The sequence below is a fragment of the Raphanus sativus genome, chromosome 5 (assembly GCF_000801105.2).
Source record: "Raphanus sativus cultivar WK10039 chromosome 5, ASM80110v3, whole genome shotgun sequence".
NCBI classification, from domain to species: Eukaryota; Viridiplantae; Streptophyta; class Magnoliopsida; order Brassicales; family Brassicaceae; genus Raphanus; species Raphanus sativus.
In genome coordinates, this window is record NC_079515.1 from 32,807,829 (window position 1) to 32,823,041 (window position 15,213).

The 15,213-nt window shown below is 29.5% G+C and overlaps 1 protein-coding gene across 1 annotated transcript; it reads left to right on the top strand.

Moving 5' to 3' along the window:
* The first annotated feature begins 12,761 nt into the window (after positions 1-12,761).
* On the top strand, positions 12,762-15,213 carry LOC108857662 (probable trehalose-phosphate phosphatase J). The gene is made up of 11 exons (XM_018631671.2): positions 12,762-13,126; positions 13,214-13,354; positions 13,449-13,520; positions 13,614-13,709; positions 13,804-13,860; positions 13,974-14,075; positions 14,192-14,269; positions 14,365-14,434; positions 14,568-14,638; positions 14,709-14,801; positions 14,902-15,213. The coding sequence occupies exons 1-11, from the start codon at positions 12,857-12,859 to the stop codon at positions 14,956-14,958; spliced, it is 1,107 nt and encodes a 368-aa protein (XP_018487173.1). The 5' UTR covers positions 12,762-12,856; the 3' UTR covers positions 14,959-15,213.

The following is a 15,213-nucleotide window of genomic DNA, read 5'->3' on the forward strand; positions in this document are numbered from 1 at the left end:
AAAAACTTATTATAACCGTTTTGTTTTGGAAACAACTACTATGGAAACTGCTAATGATAGAGCATACAATAAACAATTTAGGAGGAACAATTTTTTTTGTATGGCAATGTTTTTTGAATAGTTGAAAATCAGCATGTTCAATATTTATTCATTTTGAGACAGTTATTATATTAGATTTTCAATAGATAGATATCTATAAATCTAAATTGGAGTTTTGGTTAATGTTATAAAAGAAAAGAAGTTGAAAAGGAAAACATTGAGATTTTTCATTAAGGAATATGTAGTTATATCTCATCGGTATATACATGTAATTAATTATAACTCTCTTTAATGTACGTGTAACATATAATTTAGAAATATGGTATTTACCTCAATTTTTCTAGTGGTTACAAATAAAACCATATAAAAACCGATTACAAGTATGGTCAAGTAAAACAAAAATGCCAATGAACCGAAATGAAATATGGCATTTATTCTCGTAATCATTTTTTTTCTCGTAATCATTATTTAACGAACGATATGGATTTGTTGTTAATTTTTCAAACCATACTGGAATACTATATTCAAAACCATTGTTAGTACTCTTAACATTATATTTTGTTGGATCATTTAAAACTTAAATAACAGTCTTTTATCAACATTTTTTTTTTAAAAAAACTCTAAATTAATAGAATAGAACATTAATTGAGAAACATATAATTTTTTTTTCAGAAACACATAATTTTGATCATTGCGCTTTATTCTTGTTTATCACTAATTAATTATACTCAGTAATAGATAAATTTCTATATTCGACAAGGATTAGAAATATCGACTTGGATAAAAAAGAACAAAAGACATATAATGACCTGTACATGTATGATATACTTTCCAAGGGTTTATACCTCCTAGTCCAGAAATTAATATCATAGTTTTTCCTTTCTTTAGGAAACATCTCAATTGTATTTTTTTTCTCAGGCACCTGTTATAGATCAAGAGTTTAATCTTTTTTTTTTCAGCCTAACATAAATAAATAAACTTAAAAGTCATCCTATTACTATTAGAAAAAATATACTAAAAACAAGAGTATTGAGTAAATGGCATGAAAAAAAAAATCATATAATGACAAAAACTTATTTTCCATCTTCTTTTTCCATTTTTCTTACAATTTTTTCTAATAACTCCTGAATTAATAAAAGGGAAAGAACAGCATTTCAAAAAAGGAATTTTATTATTAAAATTTTGTAGATTATGCATCAAATTAATTACTTATTGTATTGATTAATTTGTATGATGGATTTATATTTTAAGTCAGTTTTGTCTTCTAGTTCAATGTCCACTAATTCATCAATGTTTTTTTGATTTGAGATAAATTTAAATAAATTGTTACGTTATGGGCCTGTGGGCCAAGAAGTAAATGAGTCACAAAGTCGTAGGAAAACCGTGGGGTGAAAAAGTGGGCCCATATCGACGACCGAAAGTACGTTGAAAGGAGCGATACCGTTAGGCTTTGGCAGTTTTTTTCGTTTTTTGGTCAAAAAGTTTTTTTCGTTTACGTGTGTTTTACTTTTTTCTTTTTTTTTGAACCTTGGCTTAATTTTACTTTTGTTTATGTTTATCTTCTTTTATTATCTACTTCACAAATCACAAGCATTTCGAATAAATCTGGAGGTATATATATACGAACACGTCGAAAGTAAAATATAAAGTTCAAAAGGGACTTAAATCATACAATAATATGAATAAAATTCCTTATATTCCATGTTTTTTTGTAACTTTATATTCCAGGTTTTTCGCCTCAGTTTTATTCCACGTCCAAGAATAATTATACATTACAAAATATATCAAATTTTATCGACATATTAACTAGGTGTTTTCCTGCACCATGTGCAGTAAAAAAATTTTAAAATATTTTCTAACAGGTAAACAAATAAATTATATTTATTTTTTATTAATATTATAAATTTTCTTTTTCTTATTAATATTTTAATATAAATTTGATTTAACTGAACATTAAAATTAAGATAAAAACAATTTTGTTTATTTTGAAATATATTTAAGAATGTGTATGTATATATTTAAAATTATAATCTTAGGTAGATTTTTCTATCTATTATTTTAATTAAATAATATTAAATAAATATGTAAAATTTCATAATTGTCAAAAATTAAAATTAAACAATTTTATAAAATCTGTAGATATACATATAAGAAACTAATGATTTTACGAATTAATTTGATTTTATGATTTAGTTTTTATAATTTTCTAAAAATATGTATATATTTTGAAATATTTTTAATTTAAATGATATTTCAAAATTTGAAATGCCATAATTGAATATATTTATTTTAATGATGATTTATGAGTTATTACCATATTTTTAAAAAGTCCAAAAATATAAATCGACAATAAATGTAATACATGAGTTATTACCATATTTAAAAAGTTTACCAAAAATATAAATTAACATTAAATATAATTTTCCATGTCATATTAATATATAAGACATGTCATCAATTTTAGTAGCAATGCCATATTACTTTTGTGAAAATGATTGTAGAAGACATGTGGTAAAATCACTTCTCAAATATAATCTAGGGGATGAAAATTTCATAATTGTCAAAAATTAAAATTAAAAAATATTTATAAAACTTGTAGATATATATAAGAAACTAATGATTTTACGATTTAGTTTGATTTTATGATTTAATTTTTGTAATTTTCTAAAAATATGTATATATTTTTGCAATATTTTTAATTTAAATGATATTTCGAAATTTGAAATGTCATAATTGAATATATTTATTTTAATGATGATTTATGAGTTATTACCATATTTTTAAAAGTCCAAAAATATAAATCAAAAATAAATGTAATATATGAGTTATTACCATATTTTAAAAAGTTTACCAAAAATATAAATTAACATTAAGTATAATTGTCCATGTCATATTAATCAATAAGATATGTCATCAATTTTATTAGCCATGTCATATTATTTTTGTGAGAATGATTGTAGAGAAGACATGTGGCAAAAATTGTCCATGTCATATTAATCTATAAGACATGTCATCAATTTTAATAGCCACTAGATTTTGACCCGCCCTTAAAAGGACGGGTATTATTTTTATTTTTATGAAATATATTATTTGTTTGTAATTATTGAATATATTTATTTTAGTAAAATCTTATTTATAATAAATTCGACATATAGAGTCTTTCTAGTAAACTATGTGTTTTTAGGCTTTGTTTTATTTTCTTTCTAATAAATATATTTATTTGGCTTGTTGTTAAAATAAATAATTTTAGAACACAAATGTATAATACTTTTATATTGATATTTTGTTTAAAAAATGTGACATATTTCTATATTAATTAATTTTTTACATTGTAATTTAATTTTTTATAAAAATAAACATATTTGTGTAGTTTGTTGTTAAAAAAATTATTTTGAATGCAAATGTACAGTACTTTTATATTGATTTTTTGTTATGTGCAGCCATTATTTTTTGTTCAAATATAAATAATTTTCAAATACTTTCGTTATTTGAATATTTTTAGTTTTCTATACATCAGAACAAAATTCATACAAATCCGGGGGATTCAATTTGAAACTCACACATAAATTTATATCCAAATATAGGCCTAATATCAAAACCAAAAAAATCTATACCCAAAAAAATTGACCAGTACCTAAATGGGTACCCAAATATTTATTTCTAACGGATTCCGTAAACAAATAAAAAAAAAATTTATGTGTTTGACTAAATTAAGTGAAATATAAAATTTTATTCAGTAATATTTGTAAAATATTAATAATAATCAATATATGAATATCGATTTTTTCAATAAGTTTTGAATTGTAATTAATGAATTTAAATTGATTTGAAATGCAGTGGTAGAATCTGTAAATAAAAAAAATACAAAAAAGAAGTACCTAAAAAGAAATATCAAAACCCAAAAAATATATACCCGAAAAGAAACGACCGGTACCTAAATGGATACATGAATGTATATGCCTAACTGATTTTGTAAACAAATAGAAAATATTTTTATGTGTGGCTAAATGAAGTTAAATAGAAATTTTTTATTTACTAATATTTTTACAATATTAATAATGATCAATATATGAATATCGATTTGTTTAGATAATTTTTGAAATTTTAATTAATTAATTTAAATTGATTTTAAATGCAATGATAGAATCTATAAATAAATAAAAAACACAAAAAGGAAGTACTAAAAAGAAATTTCAAAACCCAAAAAATCTATACCCGAAAGAAACGACTTGTACCTAAATGAGTATCCGAATGTTTATGCCTAATTGATTTTGTAAAAAAATAAAATATATATATTTTTATGTGTTTAGCTAAAATAAGTGAAATATTTTTTTTAGTAGTAATTTTACATATTAATAATGATCAATATATGGAGACATCAATTTTTTAGATAAGTTTGGAATTATAATTAATTAATCTAAATTGATTTTAAATGTATTGATAAAATCTGTAAATAAAAAATGACATAAAGGAAATACCTAATTTTTAATAAATGCAATGACTAAATGTGTAAATAAAATGAAATAAATTAACTGCTATCCATGTTTCCAAACAATTCTCATTTAATATTGTTATCCATGTTTCCAAACAAATCTCTTTTTTAAACTGCAATTCATGTCTCTAAACACTCCGATTTTGTACTTCAACTTTAATAATATAGATGTCATATTATTTTTGTGAGAATGATTGTAGAGAAGACATGTGGCAAAATCACTTCTCAAATATAGTCTAGGGGATATCAAGTTTTTCAAAAAAAAAGTTTTTTTTTCATTCAAAGTCAGGTCTGGTAGGATTATATTTAATGTAATCATGTTAGGGGTGATTTCATTGGTGTGCATGGTTCCTGTTTATCGATAACGAACGTGAAGCAAGTTGATATAAAACTTGGAATTTTATAGATTCTTCGATAAAAATTTACTCTCTAGTGTATAATAGTATCCTTCTTTAGTAGGTTTTATGAAGCTAATGAATTCAAAACATATGTCAAAAGAAAAAAAAACGAAAACATACCTTTATCAAATACAATTTCATAATTTCCTACAAGTATTCTTTTATAGTTACATGAAAAAGTAGGACTGAGACGTGTTAGCTCCACAATGCTTCATTGCTTCGACAGAAAAGATAGGAAAGCGATGAGAAACACATCAAACAAACGACTTGACAAAATAAGCTTCTTTACATTTTTGGTAAAATGTTAAGTATTATACCAAGCTTTTCAATTTTTTACAGAAGATACAAAGAGAAACTAGTAGCAGAATGCAGAAAATAAATCTAAACAGAGAATCTAATAGCAACAATGACACTAAACAAGAACAACATAGGACCAAGTTGAAACCGAGCTCCAATGAAGCAGTGATGGATCCAAGGAGAAGCAAGAGAGGCACGGGACAAACGCAGTTGCCGCGAGCAAACTGGAGAGAAAGGCGCCCTCAAACCTTGAAACACACAGCGCCTACAGCTTCTGAGCCACCCACACATCAAACAACCGCAAAGGAATCACAATCTCGGACTCGCAAGCTTATCCAAAATCACCTAACCGGCAGCACGAGAAGGAGTCCGCAACCAACGATGCCGTCGTTCGGAGAGGTTTGCTGAAGATTGCTGCCTCCAACTCACCTAACCGGGACCGTTTACATCCCTTTAACCCAAGACCCATATAGAGCACTGAGATTGGAAGGGCACACCTCTCCGGAATAGACAACCTTCAAACAAGGAATTAAGCCGATAGCCCAACTGAAACCAAGCTTCAAACAGAGGAACAAAGTCATTCTTACTCCAGCCACTGCCACTGCAAGATAAACACAAGAGAGAGAGCCCGCAGTGAAGAGCGCCACACCGTCGAACCCACTCTCATTTCTTACTTGTTACAACTCTTTACAGATCATTTCTTCTACTTTCCTTTAATTCTGCCGGGAAAAATCACATCAACTTGACAAAATATGCCAAAACCCCCATGTCAATTTACACACGTTGAATGTCCCCAACTGATACTGACCCTCTATTATTTCCACTAATTTTAAGCTTCCCATTCAACTTATGCTTTATATATGTTCTAGAAAATTATTTTGCATTTTAGTTTACCAAATCAAGTTGGTATTAGTTGATTATTAACATGTACCATAATCTCTCATTTATTATGATTACGCTAAAAATTCAAACAATTTGATTTAGAAAATAATAATATGCTAATTTAAAACTAATTCTTTCGGTGCCGTCTTAAATTATCTATACCCCATGTTAAACAATATCAATGGTATATTTAACTACGTAGTAAAATTGTTTAAAAAGTTTATAGCTGTATTTATAATATTTCTTTTGAAATCATAAGCTCTAAATTTAGTTATATATGTAAAATGTTAAAGTTTTAGACCATAGTTATTTATACATTTAATCTCAATTTTTAAATCTTAAAAAATTTAAATTTATAGATTCTAATCCTATTCAACCTTTCCAGTTAGACGACCCTGACTTCCTTGATATCGACTAATTGAATATTTTTATTTAATTCTACAAAAATTTAAACAAACAAAAATATAGTAAATTCCTTGATATCGACTAATTGAATATTTTTATTTAATTCTACAAAAATTTAAACAAACAAAAATATAGTAAAAACTGTTGATATTGTTTCAGTTATGAAAACAAGGTTATCAACAAAAGACAATAAGAATAAATCAGTACATGATGTAGTTAAATAATCGATTTCTTTTACATTGTAATTTAAGGATGATAATTCATATATTTTAATTTCGGTTTAAATCACGATTTGGTATCCTAAACGTTTCAAATGACAAAGTTCTTTGATAATTAAGCTCCGAAAAAACCAAGAGCTCTTGGCCTAGTGGTAATGGAACTCCAGCTGGAGTGCCCGCCCTGGGTTCGAGTCGCCTTGGCCACCTTCCCGCCTATAACCGTGCGTGCCCGGATGGAAGGCCTCGTGGGGATTAGTCTGGGCTTACCGCCTGGGAACCCCCACGGTTATCAAAAAAAAAAAAAAAAAAAAAAAATTAAGCTCCGAAAACTAGTATGGGTCTCATTCTACAAAAAAAATAGTTATCAGAAAGAGAAAAAAATCTAGAAAGAAAATGTTTAACTTATTGATGGGATCAGTCGGGGGAGACGAGCATGTGGACTTGGTGCGTGCACGTACGATGAATGCATAAGTTAATCGTTTATGGTTTACCTTTTCTGCACCAGAAAGAAAAATATTCAGCCGACCACTAGAGAGACTCTGTGTTCAATAGGGACACGGTAGACCACAGGTGTGTGTCGGTTTAGGATGAATGACATATACAGACGAGTCATATCTTCTGGGCAGCGAGCGACAAGCTCCTGACACGTTTTGAACCTTTTTGAATCTTTTCTGGTTCGGGCCAGTCCGTGGCCGGCGATTGAGCCTGGCACTTCAATTGACTAAAAGATAAACGAACGTTACTATAATAATTGAAGCCACATCGAATAAAAATATGGGTTTTCCGTCAAAAAGCTGACAAAATACTGAAATATGAAATCCAGATGTCACCTACTAGCGCATTGTGGTAACTATAATATTAAACTAAAACTGAAATATTCTATTAGAATTAAACATAGATAAAAAGATTCAAGGTATCAATCTATATACTAATTGAGATAATAAAATATCGATGAAAGTTCAAATGATGTTATAAACGGACCTACTTTTACAGTAATGTTTAAAATAAATCATTTTCAATTAGTACTAACAAATTATCGACTAAGAACAACACATCATATAAAATGTTCGGAATCGATAATTTGTTGTGATCAATGGATTCGTAAAATGTATCATATGACTAATTTCCGAGAAGATTTTTTTTTCTGTAGCGAGGTAATTATAAATATATATTATAATAATAAAGGATTATGTTTTTTCTTTCAATGTGAAATATGCAATTTTCTTGTTGACGAAACATCAGTTTAAGTGAAAGACCATATTTCAAGTCAAGAGAAGACTCGTAAACTTCGTGGATGTTCATGCACATGAAACTAAATAATTCACTATCGAACTTTTTGAGACATTAATTATATGTTCAATCGTTGCAAAAAAAAAGGATAATAAATCAGAGTTGAACTGAAAAAACATAATGTTGTCCAAAGCGTTGATTCAGCCGACAAACTCGGCCTTGCTTTCCAGTTTCTACATGAAAACTGGGTAATAGTAAGAATATCTTGTACATACTATAAATATAAAGAATTGTATTAGCAGCTTTGTTCATTTTATTATTACGTAAAAGTGCAAGGCTATAAGATGGAAAAGGAAGTGTGAACCATAATTAAAACAAGAACTATCGGTGGTCAGAGAGTCGAAAGAATCTGAATCTCTAGGATCGCCTGTGAAACTTCTTTCTTCAACTATTACATATCCTCATACGAAATCATTAATCGGTTCCAACTGTTTGATATGGCAATGTTTTTCAACCAGATAGTTATATATTTCTTTTCCCTCAAATCCCAATAACAGCTGCACCAGTTGAAACCTTGTAACAAAACAAATAATCTTAATGTTAACGTGAAACAGAAACCAGTAGCTTTTATTATGAATACATTCTTACTGAATCTGTAATAAACATATATGATTATATTTATCACGTTCACATTAGGTTAACTGTACTTTTCAACATACATCGAATCGGAAAACTGGAGGCACATGGCAGGACGAATAAAATTTTATAGATTAAAAAAAACATTTTAAATGTTATTTGGGTAGAAAAAAACTAATTCGTTAAAACTGGCCAGTGTCCATCGAGTACCGAGGGTTTGAGTGTTCTTGTTGACACAAAGAACAATTTTCGGTCAACATTGTATAAGCAAAATAAAAATAAAAAAACAAGTGTAAGCAAATAATACGGAATCTATGAACCTATAAAAAGTTCATTTATTATGACTTTGGGGAATCGAATATGATACCAATTATATAACCTTTTGAACGTAGAGTTCAAATGCGAATAGCTTATTTGATTGAACAAGAACCTTGTTATAAGAAAAGTTTGATGAATAGCTATGTTGAAATTTGTATCCGAGTTTTGGTAAAGATTATATTTTACTTATTTTCTTTCCATCATCTTTTGGTTTCAGAATTCGGCACTTTGTTGGATGAATGGCACTATATGATCAAGAGTTAATCCCACACCTAAAATGGTTATATAACACAGAAATATCATCTTTCCTTAGAATCCTAACAAAACAATTTTAGTTTGGTTTTCTTTTCGAATGTAGTATCTTATGTTCTTAATTATTTGGTCAAAAAGCCAAAACGGTTCTGTTCCCATCCTCAAGAATCTTACTCGTGATTAATTGCCAAACAAACAGAAAGTCTATTGGTTTCGTGCCATTGACCAGCTTAATCATAAACGTGATCAAACTATGATTGGGTTTTTTTCTTGAATAAAACAAAACCATTGAGTTGTGTTGTGTTACAAAAAGAAAAAACAGAATCATTGTAGGAATTTCCTACCACCTTTCCTCCCATAAAACCAATATTTCTGAGTTTAATTTTGAATTTTTTTCATTTCGATCCCGAATTTATAACACGGAGAAAATGGTGACCTTTGAATACAAAGAAACACAGTAGACTGTATATAGAATCAATATATAATTCTTTCTTTTGACCAAGTACCAAACTATCTGTTTTATATCAATAACAGGTATGCAATAAGAGTATATTCTCACGCGACCCACGGGTTTGATTTGTTAACATGCATATATAATTATAGAGTCGACAGGTTTAACAAATAGTTATGTACACACACACACGTAACTGATGTATTTCGTAAAATATATTATAAAATTACTATTTGATATGTTTATAATTAATAGAAATTTATAATCCCTAAATATTTTTGGTAAATGAACAAAGAATGTTGTTTGTTGCTCACAACTTATACACATACAAAAAAACTTATACACATACATATAAGAATGTTTTTTTTTTTAATTCGTATAAGTATCTGAACTGAAATCCAACTATTTTTTTTAATGGAAGCAACAACGATGATTAATCTGGTCCAAATTTTCTAATGAGACATGGACATTGTTTCATCTTAGTCTGATCAAAAAGCATAGTTAGTTCTTAGCAAAATTTGAATCCAAAACTGGTAGATATATGTTTTGCCACAAGTTTTTCCGTTTGTGCATACACACTAATTCAGCTTGGAAGCGAACCGAATTAGACTAGCAATAAAAATTTGATAAAGCCAAAAAAAAAGACCTGCCGAAAGAGATACAAAGGAAAAATCTCAAAGAAAGTGAACCACGAATAACGAAATATACAAGAAGCTGATTCATCGGATTGCCCGAACCTAAACTGTTTCTCTAAAAAATCAGAAGGAAGCCGCTCAAGGACCGCCCTTTTAATCCGAGCAGGCAACACTTCTCAACCAAATCTGGCTTAAACCACGGGACAAAACCAACCGCCAAAGCTAAATAGCGCTCAACTAGCTATTACCAAAATTCGGCCTCGAAGTCGGATAGGAGAAAGGGGCAACATCACCACTCCGAGGTTTTACTACCTCCTCTTGAAACTAATTGTCTTTGCTTCCATGTTTTTTTTGTATTAGTTGTACCGATTGTCTTTGCTTCTGTGTTTTAACCAAGAATAGAAGCTTTACACTTTGTAGATCACATTTTGTAAACTTCAATATTGATCTCGTGTTACATTCTTAGCAAAGAAAACACACGGTAATTCACACGCATATATGTTAATTATGAAATAAATTCCATATAAGACTATATTATATAAGTGTTATGCAATAAGGCCCATCTTATTGTAATACATGTTAGCATTACTAAAATATGACACTATGGAAAATTAAACAAACAAAATATTGTTTCCCAAAAATCCAAGAAAAAGCTGACAAAAAAAAATTAATAAGCAAATACATTGCAGCCGCAGCTGGTTTTGAGGTTAGCACGAAAGGGTGCTTTGGTTTTCAAAGACAAGCGGCGTCTTCGAGTTGTATTTAGATATAGATTATTTATTTGTTCAAAAGAATTACTCAATTTAATGAAGCCTTTATGTTTTTTTCTCAAATATTTTCAGTGTTATTATATTTAGTCCTCAAAACACTGTATATAATTTTTTTACACACTTGCATGCATGCCACGACACATGTATGTTTCACTATAATATTACCCCAAAAAAGCTTATTATTATAGACAATACTATTTGATAAGTACCAAAGCCCAAATGGTGACGAGATCAATTCGATGAACAAAAAGGGGCCAAAATTAATAAATCCTCGTGTGAAAAATAAGAAGCATTACAACTTACAATCAATCAAATCTCAAATTGTTGTTTGATAGGTTCAAAGCTGAAGTTAAACTTCTTTTTTTTTGTAAATGAAAGCCGAAGTAAACTTCCTCGAAATGGCATTCGTCTTATAGGTACGTGTTCATCATCTGTCGCATATTTGCATGGATATGTAAGAGCCTTCTTAATTCTATTTTTAAAGAAAAACGGTTAGATTATAGTTTTGATGCTCACCGTTAGTCGTTTGATCAGCTTGGTTATTGACTTATTGTGGAAAGCTGGGCGTGGTTTTATAACTTGATTTTACGATCTATATTTTGAACTTTTTTAGTTTTAGCATACGAATATTCACATACAGTAAGAAAGTCTAAAATTTTGGATAACCAAAAATATTTCAGGCCAAATAAATCATAAAATTAGGTTTGTGTTCCGTGGAGAGAATACAAAATTTTAGGATTCTGCTATGTGCCAAACCCTTTATGTCAAGTGGCTCAAACCTACAATTAACGCTGGCATTTACATTTATTAACATTTTGAAATTATGCATTATCGTTTGAAGGGTTACGTACCATCCTTTATCTGACTAGCATAATTCTTTTATACAAAATGAAGATTTTTGTTTGTTGATTTAAACAATATAATTAAACATATGATGAAATATATTAAATCTTGTATATACATATTTATATATAATTCTTTTGGGATTATCATTTTTTATAATTTTAAATCAATAAAAATCTAATAAGTGTAATTAAATATTTGAAATTTGTAATTAGTAAATAAAACTAGAAATAAAAATGTAAAAAAATATATTTTTTTGAAATATTTTTTTCTCTGGAATATGCAATTTTATGAATACGGAAGGAGTACAAAATTTCCAAAACAACGATATGATGTTTTGAAACCGTTTGGTAACAAAATCACCTACTGTGTTTTTATTGTAAATAAAAGGGCCAGTAAATAATAAACCAAAACTTTACTGGATTTCTAATAGATTGTGAAAGCTGTTGACATTCCGCTTTTTATTACAAATTTGAATTTATCATTAATAAATAAATAATTTAACTATATTATAGTATAGTTCTTACAACTGATTTTCCCAGAAGAAACAAAAATGTCGATGTCTATGAAGAAATGGACATTATTAGTTTATGAGAAAAATAACTCGATTACTTAAACTATCAAATATGATTCGGCAACGTTAGGTTATTAATAAAAACATATATACGACGTTACTTACACTGCATCTGAGACACGTGGCCTTATTGTGGGACCAATTCAGACAAAGAGAAGAGTCACCACCACCTCATTCAGCTGGGCCGGCTTGTAGGCCCCACCTCATAATCTCGGTCCCAATGTTCCATGGCTCCCACTTGTAACGAGACTCTCTCCTCTCTCACTAAGTCTCGTGCATCTATATAAGCCACCTCTTGGTCACCGCATTTCTCTCACGCTATCTCTCTCGTCTCTTCCTACACTGCAAAAGAAATCAAAACACATATTCGAATAACTCTCGTTCTTTCTCCTCTGTTTTATATTTTTTTTTATAATATGGTGAGCCAAAACGTCGTCGTACCAGACGCCACGACTGGAATCATAACCGTCTCTAACTCCTCCGTCTTTACTCCTTCCGCTCAAAAACCACCGACTGCTCCTGGTCACATCTCAATTTCCAAGAAGAAACTACTCAAAAGCCTCGAGATCAATGGCGACCAAAGTCAGAGACTCAACTCTTGGGTTGACTCCATGAGGGCTTCTTCTCCTACTCATCTCAGATCACTCCCTTCCCTTTCCTCAGAAGAAGAGCTTAATTCTTGGATGGTAATAAGCTCCGTCACACACTTTTCCAGACAAACTCTGTTTTCTTATTTCTCTAGATGATGCTAAAACAATTGTTTTCTTGTCTAGAAACGACATCCATCGGCACTTGACATGTTTGAACGAATCATTGAAGCTTCAAGAGGAAAAGAAATCGTTATGTTTCTTGATTATGACGGTACTCTTTCTCCAATCGTCGCTGACCCAGACAGAGCTTTCATCTCCAGCAAGGTTCTTATAAATCAATCTCTGCTTTTCCATTTTTTTTTCCGTTTCAAATCTCTTTTTGTCCTTCTTTATTTAATCTCTGTTTTACGTTTCACAGATGAGAAGAACAGTGAAAAAACTGGCTAAGTGTTTCCCAACTTCTATAGTTACTGGTAGATGCATAGACAAGGTACATTTGTGTAATTTAATACAGTATAATTTAGTATTTTTTAAAAATAATATTATTACTGAACAAATTTAATCTTTTATGATTTTTTAATAGGTTTTTAGCTTTGTGAAGCTAGCAGAATTATATTATGCTGGAAGCCATGGAATGGATATTAAAGGGCCAACAAAAGGTTTCTCTAGATACAATAAGGTATACTAGTATATAAGATTATTAAGCTCAAATCATTACAAAATTATAATCCAAAATTTATTTAGTTGTAAACAAGTTTCACTTTTGTTATTAGGATAAACCATCTGTTCTTTATCAACCAGCCGGTGATTTTCTTCCGATGATAGATGAGGTAAAATATAATTTTGTTTCATTCTTTTTTTTTTTGGTTTTATTACTGAACAAAAATCCTCTGTATGCATAAATATGTATGTGACTGAGTATTAAATTTAAATGGATTTGTAGGTTTTTAAACAATTAGTGGAGAAAACCAAATCAACACCAGGAGCCAAAGTAGAGAACAACAAGTTCTGCCTTTCTGTGCACTTCCGCAATGTCGACGAGAAGGTAAAAGATACAACTACTGTATAATTAGTACAAACGTTTCAGATATGTGTTTTATTTTAAAAAGCTTACTACTCATGTACTTATAACAATTTTCTTTGAAAAAAATATATATTCAGAAATGGAGCGAACTGGCTTTAAAAGTTCGGTCGGTGGTAAAGAACTATCCGACACTGAAACTGTCCCAGGGTCGGAAGGTATGAAGTGGCATCTTCTTACTGGTAAATTTAAGTAAGCTAGATTTTCTTGCATTAAAAACAATCTAACTTGGTTATTTTTGGACTTTTATCAGGTATTTGAAATCCGGCCTACGATTAAATGGGACAAAGGCAAGGCCCTTGAGTTTTTATTAGAGTCACTTGGTGAGATATTTCTCTGTCTTGTATTTTTATTTTGCAAAAATCTTTTTTCATCAACAATAATGTAGGGCTCTTATAACTGGTCTTACCAGAATTAAAATAAATAATTCTAAATTTTGTACTCTGGCTGTTGCAGGATTTGATAACTCTAGTGATGTATTTCCTATTTACATTGGTGATGATCGAACTGATGAAGATGCTTTCAAGGTATACAAATTCAATTTACGTCAATTTTAATTGTGTTTGTTTCCGTTTTAATCTGTGTTGTCTAATTTAGCTGCTTCAAGAGAGAGGACAAGGCTTGGGTCTTCTTGTCACCAAGTTTCCCAAAGACACCAATGCTTCGTATTCTTTGCAAGACCCACTTGAGGCATGTACATATACAAATATACATTCATCCATTTATCCGCATGTATTAATACCTATGGTTGGGTTACTCAAATATAATTATACTTCTGCTAAATATTCAGGTGATGGATTTCCTGCGACGGTTGGTGGAGTGGAAACAAATTCAGCAATCAACATGAAGGGACCAATGGAGTTTTTTTAGTATAAATAATCATTGCCCATAATGCATATATATACTTATAGATGATATGTATATCTCTATCAACGGAACATTGTACAAGATATATAAAGGCAAATTTCTTAATGTGCCTCTATATATATAGGTTGATCTTGTTCACCACGATCTTGCTTGAAAGGCATTTCTAAAGAATATGTGTATTGTTTTGTGATGTAATCATATTTTCTCTTATATATGGCTATTTTGTTGAGAAATC

Coding starts and splice junctions, on each gene's coding strand:
- LOC108857662 (XM_018631671.2), top strand. CDS start 12,857: ATGGTGAGCCAAAACGTCGTCGTACCAGACGCCACGACTGGAATCATA. Junction 13,861..13,973: donor TTCTTCCGATGATAGATGAG/GTAAAATATAAT, acceptor ATGGATTTGTAG/GTTTTTAAACAATTAGTGGA. Junction 14,435..14,567: donor GTTTTTATTAGAGTCACTTG/GTGAGATATTTC, acceptor TGGCTGTTGCAG/GATTTGATAACTCTAGTGAT.